Below are 23,954 nucleotides of genomic sequence, written 5' to 3'. Positions count from 1 at the left end.
CGTCACACAGTCATGACGCGCAATACCAATTTCGGGGTAGATCAAGCTAGCGAAACGGCTGCCAGCGCTCCATGAGCGTGGCACGTAAGTCATGCTGTACATGACATGCTGTCATGATTTTCATGTTAACTCGTGTTATTTATGTTCGTTACACAGGCACGTCGCAGGAAACCAATTTTCGGGGTAGATCAAGGGAGCGAAACGGCCGCCAGCTCACCATGAGCGTGGCATGTAAATCATGCTGTACATGACATGCGTGTCATGATTTTCATGTTATGACTTGTCATTTATGTTCGTCATACAGTCATGTTACGCCATACCAACTTTGGTGTACATTCGATTAACCAAGCGACCAGGAGAGCACAAAGTCGTAGGCGGCTAGATAGATAGATAGATAGATAGATAGATAGATAGATAGATAGATAGATAGATAGATAGATAGATAGATAGATAGATAGATAGATAGATAGATAGATAGATAGATAGATAGATAGATAGATAGATACGCTCAAAGTCGCAGAAGTTTGCTAAGAAATGCTTCGCATTTAAAAGAAACGACTATAGCCCGCAGTTCGGTAAAACTGACTGACTGCGAATAATTACCATTTTTGGGTTTGCTTCGGTACCTTCTATGCAAATGGTCGTACCGTCGTGGCTTCTTTTTGCGATAGCAGGCTATAGAAATAGTGACAATCCGCGTGTGTGCATTCGACACCTGGAAGATACATGAGCTATAGTAGTGGAGCAGTGACATGTAATAATAATAATTGTTGGCTTTTTACGTCCCAAAGCCACAATGTGATTATGAGAGACGGGGGGCTCCGGAAGTTTTGATCACCTGGGGTTCTTTAACGCGCCCCTAAATCTAAGTGCACGGGTGATCCTTGCACTTCGCCCCCATCGAAATGCAGCCGCCGTGGCCAGGAATCGAACCCGCGCCCACGAGCTCAGCAGTGCGACACCCTACGTGCTGAGCTACCACGGCGGATAACAGTGACATGCATAATGCCAACTGTAGGAAGTCTGCGCGGGATTCGATCTCTCTTTTATTTCCTTTTCGCCCCTTTATCCCTTCCCCCAGTGCAGAGTAGCAAAGCCGACGTGCGTCTGGTTAACCTCCCTGCCTTTCCATGGTTTTCCTCTCTATCCAGCATCCGGCCGCTGTGCTGTTACAGGCCACCACCGCTTTGACCACGTGGCAACTTTGCAGGCTCCGAGTCGCGACGCGCATCCTCGATGACGCGGCTTCCGCCGTTCAGCCGTGTAAAGTGCCGGCTGAACAACGATGTGACACATCGTGGAAGAAACTAAGGCGTGCAAACACGGACGCAAGAGAAGAAAAAAACGCCGACTGTCAACTGAAAGGCCGTAATGTGGCGGAAAAGAAGGTATAGACACAACTCATCCGCGAATGCTCGGGAATTGCAGCGTCGCCCGTCAATCGAGCACACGTGCGGGTCCACGCGAGATATACGCGTACCTGTTGAAGCATTTCATTTCTTCTTTAGCCTCCGATTGTCGTGCACAAAGAATAAATTGACTACTTAGAAGAGTTATTCTCTCGCGTGTGCCTGATTAACGGGTGGCGCTGCAGCTCCTTAGCGTGCGCAGATGAGTTGTTTGTCTACCTTCTGTCCCTCCGCATTACGACCTCTCCGTTGACAATAGCTGTTTGAGTTTTCTCCTTTTGTGCCCGTGTTTGCCAGCCTTAGTTTTTTCCGCGATGAATCCCCACCAAATAGAGCAACTTTCTGTCGTGCTATGTAACGGTGTAGTGCAGTTGCACTGTTACGACCTTATATATAGTACAGAAACTGCACAGTGGAAGGCGAGGGACACCGTACAGCGGAGGGGTCCCAGATTTCAGGTCACCACCTTTGTTCGTTCTAATACACATACGCGCTCGCTGGCAGCTGCATGCACTCACCTAGCACCGCCATCATACTTGTCCTCTGCAGGCTCTTTCCCCAGTTACCCCTGTGTTGAGGCAGTCGATCGCATGTTATATGTGCAAACTTCTTAATTTACCCGCCGTAGTAACTTAGCATTTTGACGAGGGCGAAATGCAATAACACTTTTATACTTAGATTTGGGTGCACGTCAAAGAAACCCAGGTTGCCAAAAATAATCCGGAAGCCCCCACTACAGCGTGCTTCATAAAGATTTCATTGTTTTGTTACGTAAAACCCACAATTAAATGTAAAAAAAGAAGTGTCCTCCCTCAATACTTACGGCTCTAAAGACTCCAGCAATTGATCGTTAAGTGCGTATCGAAAGTAACTCCGATTTTTGTTTGGTATCTGTATAGTGTTCTCGTTTATTATTCGTTCCTGGCTTTCTGCGCGTAGTTACCCGAAGCTATCTCATAATCTCGCCCTAGCGAGCTGTACCGTTACGTACACCCTGACGATAGAACGTGACATAATGAATGACGCCCTCGCTTTCATTTGTTTACCTCGCTATGCTTTTACAACGGCACTGACCCAACATGCCAATGGAAACGGCGTTTCACAAGCCAATAGTCACTACTATCTTGCTGGCAATTGTGGTAACTTGAGAAGGCACCTCAAAGGCGGACGAATGCGAGCCCGCACCAATGGGCGCGCGCTCAAGACTGACCTCATTAGCCGGACGGCTGTTGACTAGTGATGCAGAACTATCGGTAAATTGACTATCGATAGTATCGATAGTGCAATCGGTAGTACCATGGTTAATATTACTAGCGATATTACCGCCACGCGTGTTTATTGCTTTGTACTGCTGACTCGAAGGTCGCAGGATCGAATCCCGGCCGCGGCGGCTGCATTTGTTCTTTAACGTGCGCCTAAATCTAAGTACACGGGCCTCAAACATTTTCGTCTCCATCGAAAATGAAGACGCCGCGGCCGGGATTCGATCCCGCGACCTTCGGGTCAGTAGTTGAGCGCCATAACCACTAGACTACCGTGGCGAGGAATTAGCAAACTTTGTTCTTGTTTTTTTTAATTTTGATTTCATAAAACGCAATATAAATCTGAGTCCGCGCAGTTCCCTCACATGTAACGCCTTCCTTTCCGCAGCTGAAAAGTTTGGCTTTATGATCATGTGTCAGCAAAGCACTCAGGTGTAGAACACAAGCATGTCAAGTTTCTTGCCCTTCAGCCTGCTCCTCCGGATCCACTAGTACCACGCGCGCGGGGCACCAAGTTCATTATGCAATGAGTACTTGCTGTTGCTTTTATACTATCGATAGTGCCATCGAATTTCTTGCTATCGGTATGTATGTATGTATGTATGTATGTATGTATGTATGTATGTATGTATGTATGTATGTATGTATGTATGTATGTATGTATGTATGTATGTATGTATGTATGTATGTATGTATGTATGTATGTATGTATGTATGTATGTATGTATGTATGTATGTATGTATGTATGTATTTGACTTGAGGTGATCAGATGACTTGCTTTTCAAAACTCTGTCTTAAATCAAGGAAGAATCTGCACAAACAGATTGTGCAGGCTGGGCCCCCCTATACCGCGACAACACCGCAGTGTTTAATAACATTTTGGAAATATTACCATGAAGTTTAAAACGTACACCCAAATTTAACCTGATCATCTGAGAATTGCATCAGCAAATTTCCCAGTCTTAGTTTGGCGTTGTAGAAACGATGAGTATGAAGAACCTGCTATGACTCTAGTACCTTAAATTCACACTTATTAAACAAAACATGTGGCTGAGAAAGCAAGGTACTTCGCAGAAGTCTTCAGGATAAGCCGAGTGCCAATTTCTTTACTGTTAGAGCCCTCTAATATAAAGTCTTTCTTACGAAGAGGAACAGACACAATCGAACGAACAGACACAATCCTTTGCAGGTTGGCAGCCTTCATAGTCCAGATAACCGTGGACGCTGATCATCTCCCTGGTGAGGTGGATCAAGTAACGGGGCAAACTTGAAAACTGAGCTTCTCAACGTGCTCAAGTCCACTGCCTTGTTACAAGCCGCCACGATCGCTGCAGGCTACCATATGATAAGCAAAGTGAAGCAGGCTAATCGGAGACTAAAGTGGGAATCTATTTTAGCTGTCCTGGCTAGACACAACTAAAATACTGGACACTTCTGCACACTCGTCAACTCACAGCAGCTTGGATATGGAGCAGTGGCGATGCTATTCATTTTCAAACAAAGAAACTGAATTTCCTGAAAAAGGAGAGCGTTTGATCGGGCTATAAAACGCTCATATTTGCGTCGCCGATTACTTAAATTTCAGGCCAGGCAGAACAAAATAAAATCACGACAGATTGCTGTAATGTTATACAGCCCTTGCTGAGCGATAGCCTCCTCTACAATGCTCCAGCGCAAGACGCGCAAACGTGGAATAGGCAACCCGCACCGCAGGTAGCCTACAGTAGAGCACTGCACGGGCCGATTTTTCCGGCCCGGGCCCGGCCCGGCCCGAAAACGCCATGCTCCGGCCCGCCCGAGCCCGGCCCGGTGTTCTTAAATGTGGCCCGTAACCGGCCCGGGCCCGAAAGGTGTGGGCCCGGCCCGGCCCGGCCCGGCCCGTTTCAGCTAGTTATGCATTGAGCCAGGCCTGTAGCCAGAAATTTTTTTCGGGGGGTGCCCACTTGCTGAAAGCCTTGACTCTTTGAGGAGAACGCCTATTTTCATTATTTATTTTCGGTAAAACACAATATAACATAAAAATTTCGGGGGGGGGGGGGGGCCGGGCCCCCTCCCTGGCTACGGGCCCGCATTGAGCATAATGGAGGCACTGTCCAACCTTCGGTTATTGTGAAGATGCCTGCCGCACACAACATATTTTCTTGAGATTGTTTTAGGAACTTCTTTCAGTGTCACGACTTTCACTGGTATTGTCTATACTTTCGCATATTTACGCCCGTAACACTCTTGCGAAATAATTGCAGGGCAATATAAAATATAATTGCAGTCATACCTGGCTGTTTCATGTGCGCACGCAGTGCTAACCACGCAATCTTATTTTTGCATTTCAAAGAACGACTACAAAGTATAATGCCTCCCTAAAGTGAAAAAAAAAAAAACAAAACATGGCAGACATTTTTAGTTTGAGTCTACATCAATTGCATACGAGCTAGGGGTATACATTTAAGGATGGGTTACGTTTGTAAAACACGCGATCAGTAACCGCTCACGGCGTGCCCCTGACTGCCAGAGGATGGGCTTGCTTGTCGGAATATGCTGGGGGCTTATTCTGAAAGCAAATTTTGAAGCGATTTCTCAGATCGACGTGGTTTCATTCGTGCATAGCCAGTGCCTAAGCGAAACGAGGTCCCCGCCATGTATTATGTGAAACTTTGATTTCATTGCGAAGTTATTTAAAACGAAACACTATAGTGTCAGACGTGTGTACAGTAACGGTGCGTTGAATAAGGGGTGGTTTAAATAAAACTAATCAGTCTGTGTGTGTGTAAACAGAGCGGACAGGATCGTAGGCCAACAGGGCAGCCCCAGACTCAAACCCACAACAACAACGTTGTCGTCTTCCTCCATTAGGTGTCATTTCAGCGCCCGTGCCTGAGTCACGTTTCTATACCCGTGACATGTGTGTGTTGGTTATTCCCAGAATCCCGGATCGCTTCGCTAGCCTCATCACTCCAGTCGTGAGCCACACTAGGGGAAACGAGTGTCGCTATGGTCTGGCGCCTCACCACTAGTATGGGAAAATCAACAACAGCGTTCGCCCTGTGATAAGAGTCGCTCCGCATCTTGCACTTAAACTGCACGAAAAACAGCTCCTGAGATGTTAATGACTCACAAGTCGCGTTGACCAGTCTACGGAGTCACGCAGGCGGAAACAGGCGCGGCGGGCATGGGAGCGTAGCTCCATAACGAAATAAGGCGCTCATCTTATATACACTAATCTAGGCAGTTTACCGTTGCTTTCCTTACACGGCACCCAAGAAAGTCTTATGGTGGAAACTTATATTAGGCGTTTCTTGTAATTACGCGTAGCATATCGATGGAGCAAAATTGTAGACGTCTTGTACTCTGCAATTTCTATGCACACCAATGCAGTCCAGGTGGTTTAAGTTACCCGGAGCCCTCAACGATGGCGTCTCATATAGCCTGGGTCGCTTCCGGAACTTAAACCCCACAAAACAACAAAAGGAATCCAAACAACGTACACACGCAATTATACAGATACGTATGAGACCCGGGCCTAATACGGGCCTGGTTCAGGCCCGAGCCCGACCCGAGCCCGAAGGTCACGGGCCCGAGCCCGGCCCGGGCCCGATCCAACAATCCCTTACCCGCCCCGGCCCGCGGGCCGGGCCGGGCCCGGGCTTTCGGGCCGGCCCGAGCCCGTGCAGTGCTCTAGCCTACAGTGCGTGGTCATGACACATGGAGGAGAGACGTCACGGCAGAATCGTGGGAAAAATTTTATTACAAAATTACGTTACTGCTGCGTTCAAGTAAAACTTTGCCTGACTTGTTAGTTTCCCACTTTGCAGCCGACAATAACCACTTTCGAAAGTCGAGGGGGCACCGCCCCCCCCCCCCAACATTTCTCAGTGGGGGGGGGCTAGCGCCCCTCTTGCCGCCTCCCGTAGCCGTTACCTGAGTGAACCGGTCGAGCAAAGCAAACTAAAGCTGACATACGCCTAGAAAAAGACAACCCATTGTATACTTTTCTCTATCGAGGACGTAACGCTGGGGGAGGGGGGGGGGGACCCTATCACAATACGCGTTTTCCCTCAGGTTAATCTCCTTGCCATTCTTTTTTTTTTCTCGCTATCTCTATAGCCTGTGCTAGACGGCGCGCACCGTGAAGACTATATACAGCCGGCAACAGGATGCCGCTTCCGGATGCTAACGAAAAAATTTCGAAGTTAAAATACGAAAAATTTCAACGGAGTACATACATGGGCGTAGGCTCACAATAAGCATGATCACACAGGATCATGCAACGCTGGTGCATTTTTTCCCCACCTGAATTTACACCACACACGCACACACGCGCACACACGCTAAAACCGCCCTCCCTCGCGAAGGTCGCGGGATCGAATCCCGGCCGCGGCGGCCGCATTTCGACGTAGGCGAAATGTTTGAAGCCCGCATGCTTACATTCACGCGCACGTTAAAGAACACCAGATAGTCAAAATTTCCGGAGGTTTACACACACACACACACACACACACACGCGCACACACACACACACAGACACACACACACACACACACAAAGGCGTGCGCACAGGGGGGCGGCCGCCCCCCCTAGTCACCTAATAGGGGGGCGCAAAATCTGCCCCACACATTGCCCCCCTAGTCACCTAAGAGGGGGGGGAGCGCGAAATCTGCCTTGTACATTGACCTAGTAGGGGGGAGGGGGGGGCTGCGATGAACCTTCGCCCCCTCTGATGGGAACCCTGCGCACGCCTATGCACACACACACACACACACACACACACACACGCACGCACGCACGCACGCGTGCGCTTGTTAAAACCGCCGCTCCCTCGCGAAGGTCGCGGGATCGAATCCCGGCCGCGGCGGCCGCATTTCGATGTAGGCGAAAAGTTTGAAGCCCGCATGCTTACATTTACACGCACGCTAAAGAACACCAGATGGTCAAAATTTCCGGAGCTTTTCACTACGGCGTTCCTCACAATCATATCGTGGTTTTGCGACGTAAAACCCCAGCAAATATTATTAAAAGCGATGCTCCCTCCCACACCCTCGAAATAAAATAACTGGCTACACCCCTAGCCTGTCTACTGCGCATTACTTCATGCTTTTACTTGTAACACCACCGCACAAAAATGACGACTGAACGTGGATCAGACTCGGAATTTCTGCATGTTTGTAGCGTTTATTTTAAATAAAATACTTGCGCTGTATTGGTCCCGAGGTACTTTGTCTATTCAGTAAACGCCTGGCGAACAATGCAGTGTATTAAGAGAAGTAACGAAATCTGCCGCTCTTTTCTCGGCAAAAAAAAAAAAAAAACTGTCGTAGAAGCGTGAACTGTTGGGCTAGTTGGTGTGGTGCATGTGGTTTGAAGAGCGAAAACTTAACGATGAAACTACATCGACGAAAGGGAGTAGAGACAGGAAAGACGCTCACTCATAAAAAAAAAATTGTCGTTTTGAGGACATTCCGTGAGAACTGACGAAACATAAAAATACATTTTCCCCTGCATTTCCCACTGAATACTACTGCATATGAAATATTATCAAACGCTTTACAGGCGAACCTTTGGTTTGATGCAACAAAAATGTATTTTATATTAATTGATACTGTTGCGCCATGTGTCTCGAAAATCAGCGAACTTTGTAAGTGCATCACGTGACAAGAATTTTTTTTCCGGCGAAAATATTTTGGAAAATGCTCTACGCGAGGCAGGAAACAGTCAGATTTTTTTTAAAGAACATCTAAGATAGTTACCGGAACACCTAAGACACTTCACGTGGCTCGTACGACCAACACGGAATGGTCGAAGTAAAAACGTTTCGTGGGCGTCGCAAGACTTGCGCTCATTGCGTCATCAAAGCGAGAACGCGGTAAAGTCTCAGAAAAACTCCTAGGAGGATTCTGTGTGAATGCCGCTGCGTCAGTGCTGCGTCGCATGCCGCGACGGCCGTCACGATGCTTTTTCAGTGCAGTATTGGAGAATCACTCCTAGCAATTTCCGTCCGCTTTTTTTTTACTGTTTTAGATTGGAATCCGCTCACGGAGAGTACTTTTGATGTTGTTAACTGTGATCCGTTACTTGGAATGCATCTTTTTTTTTGTTAATTATTTCTTTTTCTCGTCTTCTTTACAATAGAAATGATTATGGAAAGCTTGTTTTGTTTGTAAGTGTTTGTTATGTGCATGCGTGTTTCTTTTGCTTTGTGTGTTTTATGTTAATCCTCTTCTTTATTGGCCCGCAGTATTTCGATACAAGGTAACTTATTCGAGACTTATCGCAACGTACAGATCCAACAGCTTGGCAGCTATGTAGGACTCTTGTACTCTCCGCGCTTGTAACTGAGGCGGTTTCCTACACAATTCCGCAACCTATGGTCTGCAAACAAAGTGAAAAGTTGCACTGTTAACAATGTCGCGCGAATTTCTCGTAGATGCAAGACTCCTTAAGTTAAATAGGCATTGATGAGATTTTATGCGCTGCTGCGGACATACACAGGCATCCAGGTTGTCTGCGATGAAGCTGTCGTGGCCTTTGGTGAACCGCTACGATTTGCTGTCACCCGTTTTATGTGTCCCCTTTTTGTACGGTCGTAAGAGGTAATATGACACAACGCCTTTTCGCCGTGCACCAGATAAGCTCGCCCCAAATCGATCTGCGACGTCTTAAGAATTCCATTAGAACCAGCGGATCTTGCCTCGATTTTTCTTTTTTGAGCGTACCTTTAAAAATTCCGCTCTTATATATAGTTATATACATTGCTTGTCCTGAATTTCGTCCAATCAAACTTGCTTCCCGTATTATATTTTGTGGGTAGTTTGTAGGCGGTTAGGGCTTTCAGGTTTTGTGTATGATTCAAGGAACTAATTATTGAACTCATTCAAGGCACTCGGTAATTGTCTATTTCGTACTATGTACAGAATTTTACGGCGCTCGTAAAACGGGCAAGGACGTGATAACCGGACACAAGTACGGATACAGCTCGTGTTGCTGAGCGGCTGCAAGCCTCTCCTCTGTCTAAGTGGGGCATTACAAACCAGAGGCCTAACTCTAGCCGTGATCTATGGTCTATACTTCTAGTTCAATGTGCCGTGAACACAGATGGATATTTCAAAAGAGGTGCGTGTAAATGAGCCGCGCCTTGCAAAACATGGGTCACGTGCAAAGAAGACAAAAGAGGAAACAAAAACAGGGAACTGAAACATTTTACTGTGGTGTGCAGCCGATATGTATTCGCAAGATAACGACCTGCTACTTTGCAGTATCCTCTTCGCAGTATCCAGAGAGCCCGATAACACCGTATATAGTGTGCTGGCAGGCTTTATCGGACACCGTTGTTCTGTCCACTTTTTTTTTTCTCTAGAGCGTGCCAGAAGTGTTACAGACATTAGGCAACCGTTGAATTTCGCATACTCCAGCAAGTTGCAAAGCTACGACAGTATACCCGTCGCTAAGTTGGGTTCAATTATGTATGGTGAGGGTGTTTTCCGTGCGCTCCTAGTTCTTTCAATATAGAATACCAAATTGCCCAAACTGCCGCATTGCTGAGGGTAGCGCTAACGAGGAAATGCGCTGATCATGAAGTTGCCTTCACGGCGCGGAAGAACCTCGTAGCTTCCCGGAATATAATAATATCTGGGGTTTAACGTCCCAAAACCACGATATGATTATGAGAGACGCCGTAGTGGAGGTCTCCGGAAATTTCGACCACCTGGGGTTCTTTAACGTGCACCTAAATCTAAGTACACGGGCCTCAAACATTTTCGCCTCCATCGAAAATGCAGCCGCCGTGGCCGGGATTCGATCCCGCTACCTTCGGGTCAGCAGTCGAGCGCCATAACCACAAGACCACCGTGGCGGGGCACTTCCCGGAATAGGATGAACAATTCGTTGAAATCGTGATGCTCACGCGGTATTTCACAATGGCCAGCCAACGGTATATAGCACGCCTCCGACCGAGCGGGAACAGCGCAGAAGCTGCGGCAGCGCGCGGGTCGCGATGGAACACGATCTGCCGTGTGGCAGATTTTATCGGTCCTCGGCTTGACTAATCTAGGCAGCGCCGATAGCTGCTGCGTACGCCGAAAGCTAGTTGGCCGCAAACAGGCGAGGGCGAGGAGGGATGTGGGATCACACCGACGGCGACTCTGGATTCATCCAGAGCGGCGGTGGCCGGGTTTACCAGATGCCCTTGACTTAGGCCGCAGTCCACTGCGCAAGCGCCATACGATCTGCGCGCGAACGATTCGACGTTTTTCGCGACAAAGCCCAGGAGGCGAGGAACGGGAGCCACAGTCTGTCCAGCGAGGCAGACGAAATAAGCTAATCACGTCGTCCCGCCGAGAGGGCAGGTCCGGCCGCCTGGTCGAGGGCGCCGACTCTGAGACAGAGGCCGATCTCGTCCCCACAGGTGCCTCCATGGCCTCACACCGCAAAAGTATGGTCAGCTTCAGCGAGGCGTTCGCTTCGACGGCGACCACCGGGATGCCTGCGGGCGCCTACTACCGACATGGCCACGGCGGCAACTTCATCCAGGACAGCTTCCACAGCTCCACCGACTTCCCCACGTATATCGCGTGGCAGACGCTGTCCACCGACTTGTCTGAGCGCATGCGCCAGGGCTCAGTGCGTCTCAGCCGGACCAACACGCTCGAGTACGCGCCCATCACCGAGGAGAACGGCGAGAAGGCGCCACTGTTAAATATCCCGGACGACGCAGGCTTGTCCGAGTCTACCATCTCCACACCGGCCATTCAGCAAGGTGGGTGCTTATGTGCTCTAGACTTCGCTTATTGCCACTGTTTGAGCTACTGCGGTGTTAAAGCAAGTAGGGCCAGAGCGGCTTCTGTAAACTTGTTTCTTGCCTAAACACAGGCAAGCCCCCGACGAGCAGATTTGAGGGCTTCCAAAAGCCCACGTTGTACTACAGTCACATTAATTATCCTCTGGCAGTATTAACCTGATGCTCGATAAGCTTCCAGTGTGGGCTGCTTGGTGCGTTTAGGGTGCCGCGTCTAATAGACACACACACTAGCACAAGGGAGCCTCTGACGTGTTAGTGTTATTGTCTTAGTGCGCTCAGCACTGCATCTGCAAGAATGCCTAATACTCAGTTGTACAGAGCTCAACACGCTTGCCTCGAACGCTGCAGTAGAGTGGCACGTCCGGACTGCAGTGGCGTAGGCAGAAATTTGTTTCGGTGGGGGCATGACCTTGATCAGATGTGGGGGTCGGGCAGGCAAATGTGGTAGTGTCATTTTGAGCTCTGTGTCCCATGGAATAAATTTCGGAAGGGGCACGTGCCCGGTGTGCCAACCCCCCCCCCCCTTCGCCCCCCCCCCCCCCCTGGCTGCACACTGTCGGGCTGCATAAACTGCGTCTACCGAGAACGCATGGTTCGAGGTAACCCAAATTTACGCATCCACTGCCACCAGTGATGCATAATTAGATGTGGGCTATCTCAGGCAGGCGTTTTTGGTAGACGTCGCCAGTGCAGTTCGGAACGCGCCGATTGAGCGGTATAGACAAGCGTGTTGAGTTCTGTACCGCGAATCCCCTTTGCCGCGCTTAGAGGTTCGTATAGACAATTTGTTAGGATAACTTCCTTGCAAAGGTGGGAACTATGCACCACGGTTAAGCAGTAATGCTATGAGAGCAACAGTATAACTATTGCGTTTAGTGGCTTTGAATTGAAGGGCTCATTGCGGGGTTTATGCACTGCAAAACAGGCAAGAATGGTGTGTAAACCGCGCAGTGAAGATTATTGCTTGAGGAAAAAAAAAAAAAAACGGCTTAAAATCGAAAGTAAAACCCGCCTGCGCGACCTTCTGGTAAAACAAGATGAATGACGTCGTGTGCATGGCTCCTACAATGCGAAAATAGCCAGCGCCATCAAGAGGGAAATGCACATGGCTTTTACCACAAAATGCAGAGCTCGTGAAAATGTCTGAAAATGCGCCGCGCAACAACGGATACAAATAAATGTCTTGGTAGTAGGAGTCATTACTGAAAGATGGTCAACACTTAATTTACTTGCTATGCACTGATCCCTTTAATAAAAAATTTTAACCATGGATGGTGGTTTACAATTTCGTATGTAAACTCCATTACGTACCTTGCTTCAAACAAGTGACCTTCGCTCATTTTTTTTTTTCGTTTGTGCAGTTCGAAGTGCTTTTTACATAGAAATACTTTTCGCGACTACACTATTTTTTCCACGTGTGGTGAAGTATATCCGCCTTGAATGTTGAGCGAAACCTTCGTTTGTTTGTTTGTTTGTTTGTTTATTTGTTTGTTCCTTGTAGCTGGCGCAATGAGATTGCCGGTAGATTCTGCGTATGTCAAGGATGATGTGTATTGAATGCGCTTGGTGTAACTACCTGGTATATATTAAATGACTAAATATCTGATAGCTTCGGAATTCCATCAGCGTACCGTTTCAAACCTATCGGGCATTAATAGATGAAGGCCTGCTAAGAATCATTGCTGTTTCTGGCCGCCACGAGAGTCATCTCGATGCGTCTTGTCGCAGCAAAGTGCGCGTTTAATGGGAAACATTCTGAAGTTTGAAATGTGCATACGTGTCTTAATTTCCGCCAGAGTATTTCACTCTCTCCCACTAGCAGTACCTAAAGAAAAAAGGAACGTATAAGCGAACGTCTTAAGATCCATGCTTCACGCTTTGCAGGAGTCTGTCTATAATCAACCTAAGTTTGAACAGCGCGACTGAACGCGGACAGAGTATACAAGAACACACACCGCGCTGACTTTCACATGGAAATGTTTATTTTCATATGCACGTGACGCATATATCTACATACGCGAGCATGTGAAAACAAAACAAGCTGTGCGTTAAGTCGCGCTGTTCAAACTTAGCATGATAAACCAACTAGCCCGCCAACGCACTTTGGCCTATAATCAACCGCCGAAAGTATTTTTCTTCGTTCAGCTACCGCCTATAGGTTCTGCGTAGCCCTGCCCTCTGTTGGTTGCCGTTCAGGCGTCAGCTCTTCGAGCTGACGCGCGAACCGTAACGGTGCTGCAGGTACACCTAGAATATTGAGTGCGTTGCAACTAAATTATTCGGTATGCAGTGCTTGAGTGCCGTAGAAAACTTCCCGTTCGTTTCGCCAAGATTTCGAGTCCGAGCGTACGCTCATGGGGCGGTCGAAAGTCAATTCCTGTTCAAGGAGTCTTCGCAGGGAGTGTTGCCAGAACTGACCAGTTGGCATATTTTAGGACATGTGGCAGTTGTCACTGGCGCATGGCACTTCATTTCGCTTTGCTTTTTCTCGCTATTCGGTGTATACTCCAGGCGATAAACTTCCGCGTCAGCGTGCGTATACAACGCTATAGCGTTTTGGCTGCAGTAGATCTGATAACGCGCGTTTCTTTTCTTTTTTGCCTTGGGACGTGCCCGATAGCATCTGTTTTCCTAAGCGCAGCTCCGGTTGCAACCGACCAGAGGCCGCCAGTAATCTTGCATGTGAAGCCATCTTTTAAACAAATATTCTTTAACTGTTTTTGTCCCGCACGCGTCGAGACGAGCTCGTTCACGGTGCATATTGTACTCAATAAGAACAGCACAGCCGCTACTGACTCACATTACGTCAGTGGCGGTTTAAAAGCGAATTGGTTTACCTCATAATAAAGGGATCGTTTCATTGGAGCCTGCAAACTGACTTGTTGCTTCCGCTTCGCTGGATATACCGGGTGTTCAAAGTTAAACATTATGGTTTTCTTAAGAGGCAGCACTGGAAAGGACGTGAAAACCACCTTTGCAGATAAGCTATGCATCCAGGTGAACACAAAGTGAGACAATATCGCTGTCAGCGATAAACTAAGATTGAATTAAGATTGAATAATGAACTTTTTAGCGGCTGCAGCAAGCGGGCATGTTTGTATTGAAAAGTTGGAGACAGTCTCGTTTCTACACTGTCCCGCTTGGACGAATTCTTCTAGCACGTCTGTGCTCCGAGACACGCCGCTTCAAAGTTTAATTGCAGTTTTCATGATTACGCATGCAAGGCGGTGAGGATCGGCGCAATGTTCCTCGCTTATGTCAGATTTCCTTTCTGATGTCAACCCGTTGTCAGATTAAATGCCGAACGCAACCGCCGCGGCACAAACCTAGAATTTGTGCTAAGACGACGGTATAACTGTTGTGTTTGTTGTATATTCATGTTTTTTTCGTCCGCTGCAGTATTTCTAGAATGTCGCAGTGCCTATGGCATTCACTGACACGTTAGATTTCTTGTGTTGGTTCAGGGTTTCTCACATTAAATGTGAACTCGTAGCATCTCGGCCTGGGCGCTTCACTGACGTGAGGTCGATCATTTCATGCTTGGCTTCTGCAAGTTATCTTTCAGCAAGATCGCGCGCTTTGCTTTAAACAGGACATTGAACTGGTTTCGTTTGTTGTCCTTATCTCGGAATTTGCCGATGCGAAAGCAGACAGTGCTTCTGCGTGAAGAAATCTGCTCGGCCAGTAGTATTGGTTCGAGAATGCAGCGCTTAGACGGTGATCACGAAAGAGTGTGGGCGGGCAAACACGGACACAGAAGAAAACGAGACAAAAACAGAAGCGACATAAATGGGCAGGTGAATTGCCCTTCAACAAAATTTTGGTTTTGTTGAGCTGATAAGTAATGATTGCACCTTGCTTTTTATTGTGACCGTGTGCCATACTTACCATACGTTTGAAACACGTCCGTTCAGGGCCATTACAGGTGTCTGTACGAATGCAAATAGAAAGTAAACAAAATAAGCAGGGTAGTACTTTTGAAATTGGGTGACCACAACCGCAGTGCACCATGCAGTATCACTGATGCCCCTCTAAAATCCTGCAGTATAGCAGTTCATGGACAGTGCTCGGTATGTAGCTCGTTTCGACGTTCAACTCCCGGGGAAAGATAAAGAAAAATTGTTTACCGTAGGTCGCCGCGCAAAGAAGGGCTTGACGTCGAGGCCGTGACCTAATCTCACTTGCACATTTTTTGAAGCAAGCGCCAGCAGATAGACTACAAGAACGAATGAAGGCGTGGAACGTCTTCATCACTTCGACGTTTCCGCCTTTCGTACGAGAGCAGCGGCAAATTCAAGTCAAGACGGTCGATGAAAAATCGTGCTCGTGGCCGTTATTACAAATGACAGCGATGGGTTTCCTTTATACAGATTCAAATTTGTGAATTTCACTCTGCTTACATGGACATCAGATAACGCCACACGTGATTTATAGATAACTCGTACCTTGACTGTAGTCGCGAGCGCCAGCTTACCTCGGAGATGATGCTTACGAGCCGCGTGTTTCAGGTCTTTCGTCACAACGAGTGAGTGGTAACGGCGGAAATGTTTCCTTCCATATCGAAAACTCCCATTCTATTTGCGAGTTTTTTCCATCACGTTTTTTTCTTTATACAGGGTGTACCGAGAAATGTGTCCGAAAATCCTCAAAAATGAAGGCAAGGCGATGTTTGCTGTTTACATTCTTAATTAGATTTCCGTTACTGCGTACATCTTCGGATGATTTTCGATGGAGGCGAAAATGTTTGAGGCCCGTGTACTTAGATTTAGGTGCACGTTAAAGAACCCCAGGTGGTCGAAATTTCCGGAGCCCTCCACTACGGCGTCCTTCATAATCATATCGTGGTTTTGGTACGTTAAACCCCAGATATTATTATTATTACATCTTAGGATGACTACAGAGAATTATTGCACTAATTACAGACATTAAAATGACATTTCAATTTGAGGGGACACGAGGTTGGATCAAATGGGAGAATATAAATCCTTCCAGCGAAGAGTCCATTGCCACTTTGAGATTTCCGAAAATAGGCCTCTAATGTTTACTGCAGAGTGACGAAATTGGACCAGTTTCATAGGTGAAACCAAAATCGGAGCGCGCAACTAGCACACGACCAGAGTGACGTCACTGCTTCCGACAACGATTGCAGGGATATTAGTTCTGCATTCGTTAGCCTACGGGCGCGATGCGTGCTATAAATGCAAGCGCTGCCCGCACACCCACGATAATAATAGGCAGTTTTAGAATAGCGCACGCTAAGCTTTGTGTTAGCGTCTGTCGCCACTGCGCATGCGTCGTACGCTATCCTCATGCGGGCCCCCGTTAAGTGACGGAAATAGCGGGCGACCGCAACGAACGCTATCTTTGCGTACGCTATTCTAAAACTACCTAATATCTGGTGTTCTACGTGTCCAAACCACGATATGATTGAGGCACGCCGTAGTGAAGGGCTCCGGAAATTTGGACCAGCTGGTGCTTTTTTTTTTGTGGTCTGAAATCGCACAGTACACCGGCCTCTAGCATTTTGCCTCCATCGCGAACATCCACGAAACGAAGTAGATCGATGGTTGATACTATAGCAATGCTTGCTCATTCTGAGCGTCTCGGAACAGTATGACAGTTGAGCTTTTCCACGATTCGGATTCTTCGGCGAAAGTGGTCGGATTTCATCACTCCGCAAAAATTACCTGCGGAAGTTTTATGAAGATCTCAAAGCGGCAATGGGCTCTTCGCAGAGAAGAGCATTTGACCTGACCACCTGCCTCAAAAATAAAAAAAAGTTAATTAACTTCATTTCTTTCACTACTGTCATAATTGATATCTCTGCTCATTTTAAGGTGAATGCCAGTACAGAAAAAAAGTAGTCGTAAAAGCGACGAGAAAATATCTCATTTCGCTTACTTTTCAGGTACACATTTCTTGAAACACCCCTTATAATATACTACACTCTAGATACGACACTCTTTACTCTACACTCTACTACTCTCTCTAGAACTGCAATTTGTACCCAATCCAACATTTCTTTTCAGTTAAACTTTGGGGGTAAATAGGGCACAGGACCTTGTGGACCGTCGTACGAGACTGAAGAGGTCGATAAATGGGGATTCAGATAAGGATGGTTGAATCCAACTAGGATTGGTGCAGGTTTAATCTTGAGAACATCACTGCTTTAAAATTACTACGTCAATGAAGGACTGCATAAAAAGTCATAATCAAGGATAATACTGCGCATGATAGTAAAAAGTAAGTGTTCGGGAGCAATGGTTGAACGACGGTTGGCTGAGTGCCCTAGGGCTCTAGGTAGTCGACACGTATGTTCTCTTTTCAGTTACATTTTTTTTTCAGTGGCATGTTCAACTGGTGCTTAAATGGGAAACGTTAACAACGCCCAGACACACAGACGAAAGAAGCCAACACACGAAGAGCGAACTTTCAACTGAAATTTTATTACAGGAATGCGAAATAATCTAAATAAATCGCGACATCAGGGAACAAAAAACAGAAAACAAATATCTAATAAGGGAGCCCATACACCACGTATGTCGGTCATACACAAGGGACAAAAAAACATTCTTTTTTTAGACGACGATCACACGTTTACACAATTTATGCCCAATCCATAATATTTAAAGCAGCTCAAAAGACGGGACGAAGGACAAAAAGTTGACACACGAACGCTTACTCGCAACTGGCAGGTTTATTAGAAGAACCAAGAAAAAGAAAAAAGGAAACATACAGAAGGTGACTCAAATGATCTGTGCAACGCCGGAGTAAGCGTTCGTGTGTCAACTTCTTGTCCTTCGTCCCGTCTTTTGAGCTGCTTCAAATATTATTGAACCTGACCAACTGGCCCAGCTGTCAACCTTGCTACATTATACCCAATCTCTGCTGCTTCAATTATTTCTCGCTTAATGTAGGTTCCGCTTCGCCCCGCCACCCGATTTGGCCTCCAAACGCCTATTCGATCAGTGCCGGGTGGGAGGACGAAGAGGAACCCATTATGTGCTGGCAATCGTTGAAACAGCAGAGTTTCCCGAATTGCGTATAAATTGTGTGTGCCGTCCGTCGCATTGTCTGAAAAAAAGAACGTAGTTTCTTTCTTTTTTTTTGTCCCGTGCGCATGACCGGCGCATGCGATGTAGGCGCTCTTATTAGGTATCATTTTCTTTTTTTTTTCTTGATGTCACGATTTCCTTCCATTCTCCTTTCATTTCTGCTATAAATTTCAGTTGAAAGTCAGCGCTTCGTCTGTTGTCTTTCGTCGTTCTGCGCTGTTGTTACTTCTATATATAGCACTGGCCCAAGATTAACTCAATCTGAACCGAACTTCACGAAATGCTTCCAGCGAAGCGAATGCAAGACGTGAAATGCAGTGTCGGCCGTAACGCGGTACCTTTTTCGGTAGCTTAGTTACTATTTCGGATCTGTAACGGGTAACGTAGTTGCGTTAACATTTTTTGGTAATTTGAGGTGCCGCGTTACTAGTTAATTTTTACTTCAGTTATCCCAGTTATCCCCTCCGTTCCCTTTTCTAGAAAAAGAAAAAGCGTAGACCATCTGAAGAGATGTTGCAAGTAAAGGCTGACCATGAAAGTTCACATACGCTTGCAATTTTTGCAGCAATCATACAGGTTAAAGTGAAAAAAAAAAAAGTTTATGTGCGCAAGCATTTTCTCCCCGGAACCATGATATTGAACCAGCGCTAATGTTTGCGTCATTTTCATGTGTGCATGATTGTCTTTTGTGCGCTGCTTCCTCAGTATTACGCCATTTAAGCATTTCTTTATAGCTATAAAATTTGCGCATCTATTTTGTTAGCAGAAGCACGCCATCAGAATTACTGTAAGTTTGTTGAGAGTTTAGAGATGTTTTCTTTTCGGGGAGCGTTGATGGTTAAATATCATTTTGTGCTTAATGTTGCACATGAGAAAAAGGACTTCACCATGTGCCACAGAGTTAGAAGCCATCACACGTAACTCTATAGGCAACTTTAGGCCGCTATATTATTGCTAAGGTCCGGCACATTTGTGCAAAGTATTCTCGTTAAATCAGTATTTCGGGTAAAATCGTTGGGCTGGAAATGTTATGTGAAGTATAAATATGAGGTTTATAAAGTTGTTATTGCTGGTTTCTGCAGCGAAGATTCACTGATTAATACTTCTGACCAAGGAGTAACGACAATAAGTGACATGCGTTATTTTTTCGGTAATGGTAACGCGGTACCTTTTATTTTTTATTTTTGTAGGTAACGTGGTGTGGTAACACGTTCGTTCTTTGTTTTTAAAGCGCAACGAGTAACGTATTTAGTTACTTTTCTTCGGTAACGCCTACAGCACCGGTGAAATCTTCGCTGATGTTATTGGTTGTACGTTTTAGTTCATTTCATAAAGCGTTTCTTTGAACTGGGCTAATATTACAGTGATTGGTCTAAAGAATTACCTGTGGCCCTTTCCAGACTCTCAACAGGAGCTCTTGGTTAGATGTATGAGCACAAGATATAGCACGCAGCATGAAGTGAGGGTGGCCTTTATTGCTTTTTGCGGTGTAGTGCGCTCGAAACTCGACCGTCTTGTTTTCCCGGTTTCGCGTAAGTGTCCTCTGTGGAACATGTGTCCTTTTTGGAACCTGTGTCCTTTGTGGTGCCTGACAACTCGTGCTGCGAACCGCAGGGGTCGCATGGACCGTGGCCGCCTTCCTGCTGGTCAACTCTGCTTTGGGCGCCGGAGTGCTCAACTATCCGGCTGCCTACGACCGCGCTGGCGGCATTCTGGCGGCAACTCTCCTACAAATAGTAAGCCATTTGTCGCACTACACCGCTTCTTGGGGACACGGGAGCCGATTGGCACTCAGTTGCGCTGTTCTTTTCTTTTTTTCTCCTTTATATTTTATCCCAACTCTCCTTCGGTTATCTTGTCCCCCCATACACCACTTCAGAGTACATGTATATTGCCGCGAGTCTTATATTTCATGAGTGTAAGCTTCACCCACAGAGACTGTGGGCAACGCGCTGCGCAGGCCTCGCCGTGATGTGTAGGAAGCTTCGCGATTGTTTTGGAACAATCCGTTAAGATTGCGCGCCGCACGAGAATGTTCCGGCTTTGTCGAGAGATAACGCCGCCACCAGCGATATCGCTGGAAAGTTCGATAGCGCCTGTATAAAAGCCGACGCGCTTGACTGCTTGTGAGTTGATCGACGGACGACGCTCTGTTCGCCGCTATCATTGTACAGCGTGTATTGCTGTAGTTCTAGTTCTCATTTTCCCGGCCACAAGTTCGGCCAAATAAACAGTTTCATTCTGCAAACGCCGACTGCTGTCTTTGTCGACGTCACGACCACGTGACATCTGGTGGAGGTGCTGCTTCATGATCCGGACGCCACCGCGGAGCGCTGACCCAAGCCCAAGCCGCGAAGAAGACGACTCCAAAGACAACCCGGATCCTCGAACCAGCCGCCGGCAGAAGGGACTACAACCAGAGTACGGGCTCCTTCCCGAAAACGCCAGGCAGTCGAAGACCGTCACATCGACCGCCGAGACGATGACTGACGCAGTGCCCCCTACGGCGATCGTGATGCAGCCACCCAGGGAGCCGCCGACGTTCCGTGGTTCGCCATGTGAAGACCCCGAGACTTGGCTCGAGACCTTCGAAAGGGTCTCAACATTTAATAACTGGAACTGCGAGGACAAGCTGCGCCACGTATACTTCTACCTAGAAGACGCCGCGAGGACGTGGTTCGAGAACCGAGAATCCGCCCTACAAACATGGGATCTCTTTCGGACGACGTTCCTAAGCACGTTCACGAGCGTGGTCCGCAAGGAACGGGCCGCGGCTATGCTGGAGACCCGTGTGCAGCTGCCCAACGAAAATATTGCGATCTACACGGAAGAGATGAATCGCCTGTTTCGACACGCCGACCCAAGTATGCCCGAAGAGAAGAAAGTGAGGTTCCTCATGCGGGGTGTCAAACAGGAACTCTTCGCTGGATTGATAAGGAACCCGCCGAACACGGTCGCCGAATTTGCATCGGAGGCTTCCACGATCGAGAAAACGCTTCAGATGCGAACGCGGCAATACAACCGCAGCTTCTCGGCTACAAGCTACGCCGACGTTCAAGCCCTAGGACCCACCGACCTGCGTGAGACGATTCGAGAAATCGTGCAAGAGGAGTTGCGAAAAATTCTATCTCCGTCGCAACCTCAAGTAGAGTCCATCGCCGACGTCGTGCGCCAGGAGATCCAGCATTCACTCGGCGCGCCTCAGCTAGCAGAGCCGCAGCCGCAAGCTATTAGCTATGCTGCTGCAGCCCGCCGTCATGCTCCTCCTCCACGCCCCCGCCAAGACGCCACACCGCCGCAGTACCGTCGCCAGACGCCGCCGCCGCCACCGACGCCCTACCTACCACCTGTCGGTCAGCGCAACACCCCGAAGAAGACCGATGTCTGGCGTGCCCTCGACAACCGCCCGCTCTGCTACCACTGCGGAGAGGCCGGCCACATGTACCGCCGCTGCCAGTACCGACAGATGGGACTACGCGGATTCGCTATCAACGCGCCGCGCCCGCAGCCAGGCGAACGGCCGCGCGACATCGACTACCTCACCGGAACACAGGGGCAAGAACGACGACCTTCCCGCTCGCCGTCGCCCGGCCGCTACATGTCACCGCACCGCCGGCCATACACTGGCCCAAACCGGGGCCGGTCGCCTAGCCCGCATCCGGAAAACTAAGGGCAGCAACCGATGGATGTGCGGTTGCTGTACGACGAACTACCGAAGATCCTCCGCCGCCGACGACGACGCCGCGACCCCCGCAGGGGCGTCTGCACAAGCAGGCGTTTGGTGTGTAGCGACACCACGGACCCGAGCTAACGGGGGGGTGTTGACCCCCTCCCACGCCTAGCCGTGCGTGGCTTTGCCGTGTCCGGGGAAAAGGGGATCCTGGGGGTTGAGCCGACGCCGGGTGTTTGGACCTTTAAGGCCCCCCGCAGAGGCAACACACCCCTTTGGCCCCGGCTTCACGCAGACGGCACCCCTGGGCTGACCCACCTAGGGGAAATCGGCAGTCGCCTTTTCCTATCTCTCTACCCACATCTTCGTATTTCTCTCTCCCTTTTAGCCTTTCCTGTCCTCTCCTATCTTCTACTTACTTCCAACCTTCTTGGCGGCAAGGGTTAACCTTGTGTGGCTATCCAACCTAGGATAAACCATATTGGGTTATGGTAACCGCGTACTGCTGGCGTTGTGCAGACTTGTTCACATGTTCTGCCACGTCCCCTTGTTGGGCTCCGTGGTGGGTGGCAGGCGCCGTTACCGAAAAATCCACCTTTTTCCATGGGATCCTCGACCCCCTCTGTAACCACCGATCGTCCCCCGAAACGGGTACGCACCGATGCAAGTTCACTCCTTTGGCCCAAAAACAGAGAAATTTTCCCAAAATACCACGTCGTTCACTGCGAACAATCGTCTACAAAAGCTAGAACAATCTCACCCTTTCTTGTGGCCAAGTGCTTGAAAGAGACCATTGGAACCGGCTATAAGGCCACAAAGATGGCAAGCGGAGATTTGCTTCTCGAACTAAAAGACAAGGAACAGTACAATAAACTCTCACACCTCGTAGCCTTTGGTAACATCCCCGTCTCTGTGAGCGCACACCGTACCATGAATACAGTGAAGGGAGTGGTATCGGACGAAGACTTGATGACATTGAACGAAGAGGAGCTCCTTGATGGATGGAAGGACCAAGGTGTAACACATGTCCAGCGCATCACAATCAGACGCAACAACAACGAAATAGCAACAAAGCACTTGATAGTCACCTTCAGCTCAACCACCTTACCCGAGACGCTTGAAACTGGCTATGTAAAACTCAATGTCCGACCGTTCATTCCAAACCCGAGGCGCTGTTTCAAATGTCAGCGATTTGGCCATGCATCCCAGAGCTGCCGAGGGCAGCTGACGTGTGCTAAGTGTGGCACAACCGGCCACAGTGCTGATGACTGCAGTCATGACGAGGTCCTCTGTGCAAACTGCGAAGGTAGTCACCCCGCATACTCCAGAGCATGCCCAGCCTGGAAGAAAGAAAAAGAAATAATAACTATAAAAGTCAAGGAAAATATTACATTCAGGGAAGCAAGACAACGGATCTCCTCATCATTCGCTCTAAAAACATCTTTCGCCGAAGTGGTGCATCGAGGGGCGGCACCACAAAGGCCCCTGGCAGTTGCCCGGTCCACGCTTAGCGTGCCGAGGCTAACGCCACTAGCCCCTACGGTGGGAGCAGCCAGCGCTGCCCTGCCCACATCCAACCTGTCCACACCAGTGGCCTCCACAAGTTCTGGTAGCATCCAGGGCAATCACGAGGCCAAGGGGGTCCCATCGACCTCCAGCTCGGTGGGGACGACTTCGTCCACCGAGGCGAAGTCTCAGCGACGCACAGCTCGCTCTGTGGAGCGGGCGTCCAATGCCTCGCAAGAGGCTATGGACACCACTTCAAGCCA

The 23,954-nt window shown here is 48.3% G+C and overlaps 1 protein-coding gene across 1 annotated transcript in view; it reads left to right on the top strand.

Annotated features, from left to right (window-relative positions):
- The first annotated feature begins 10,765 nt into the window (after positions 1-10,765).
- LOC119376879 (putative sodium-coupled neutral amino acid transporter 7) overlaps positions 10,766-23,954 on the top strand; it is a 47,939-nt gene continuing 34,750 nt past the window's right edge. Inside the window, exons 1-2 of the mRNA XM_037646559.2 lie at positions 10,766-11,418; positions 20,130-20,251. Of these exons, the coding sequence (XP_037502487.1) occupies positions 11,076-11,418; positions 20,130-20,251 (465 nt within the window). The 5' untranslated portion in view covers positions 10,766-11,075. The remainder of the gene's footprint in view (positions 11,419-20,129; positions 20,252-23,954) is intronic.

This window comes from Rhipicephalus sanguineus, chromosome 1, assembly GCF_013339695.2.
Source record: "Rhipicephalus sanguineus isolate Rsan-2018 chromosome 1, BIME_Rsan_1.4, whole genome shotgun sequence".
NCBI lineage: Eukaryota > Metazoa > Arthropoda > Arachnida > Ixodida > Ixodidae > Rhipicephalus > Rhipicephalus sanguineus.
Note: the sequence above shows the minus strand (reverse complement) of the source record. Positions and strands in the feature narration are given on the sequence as shown.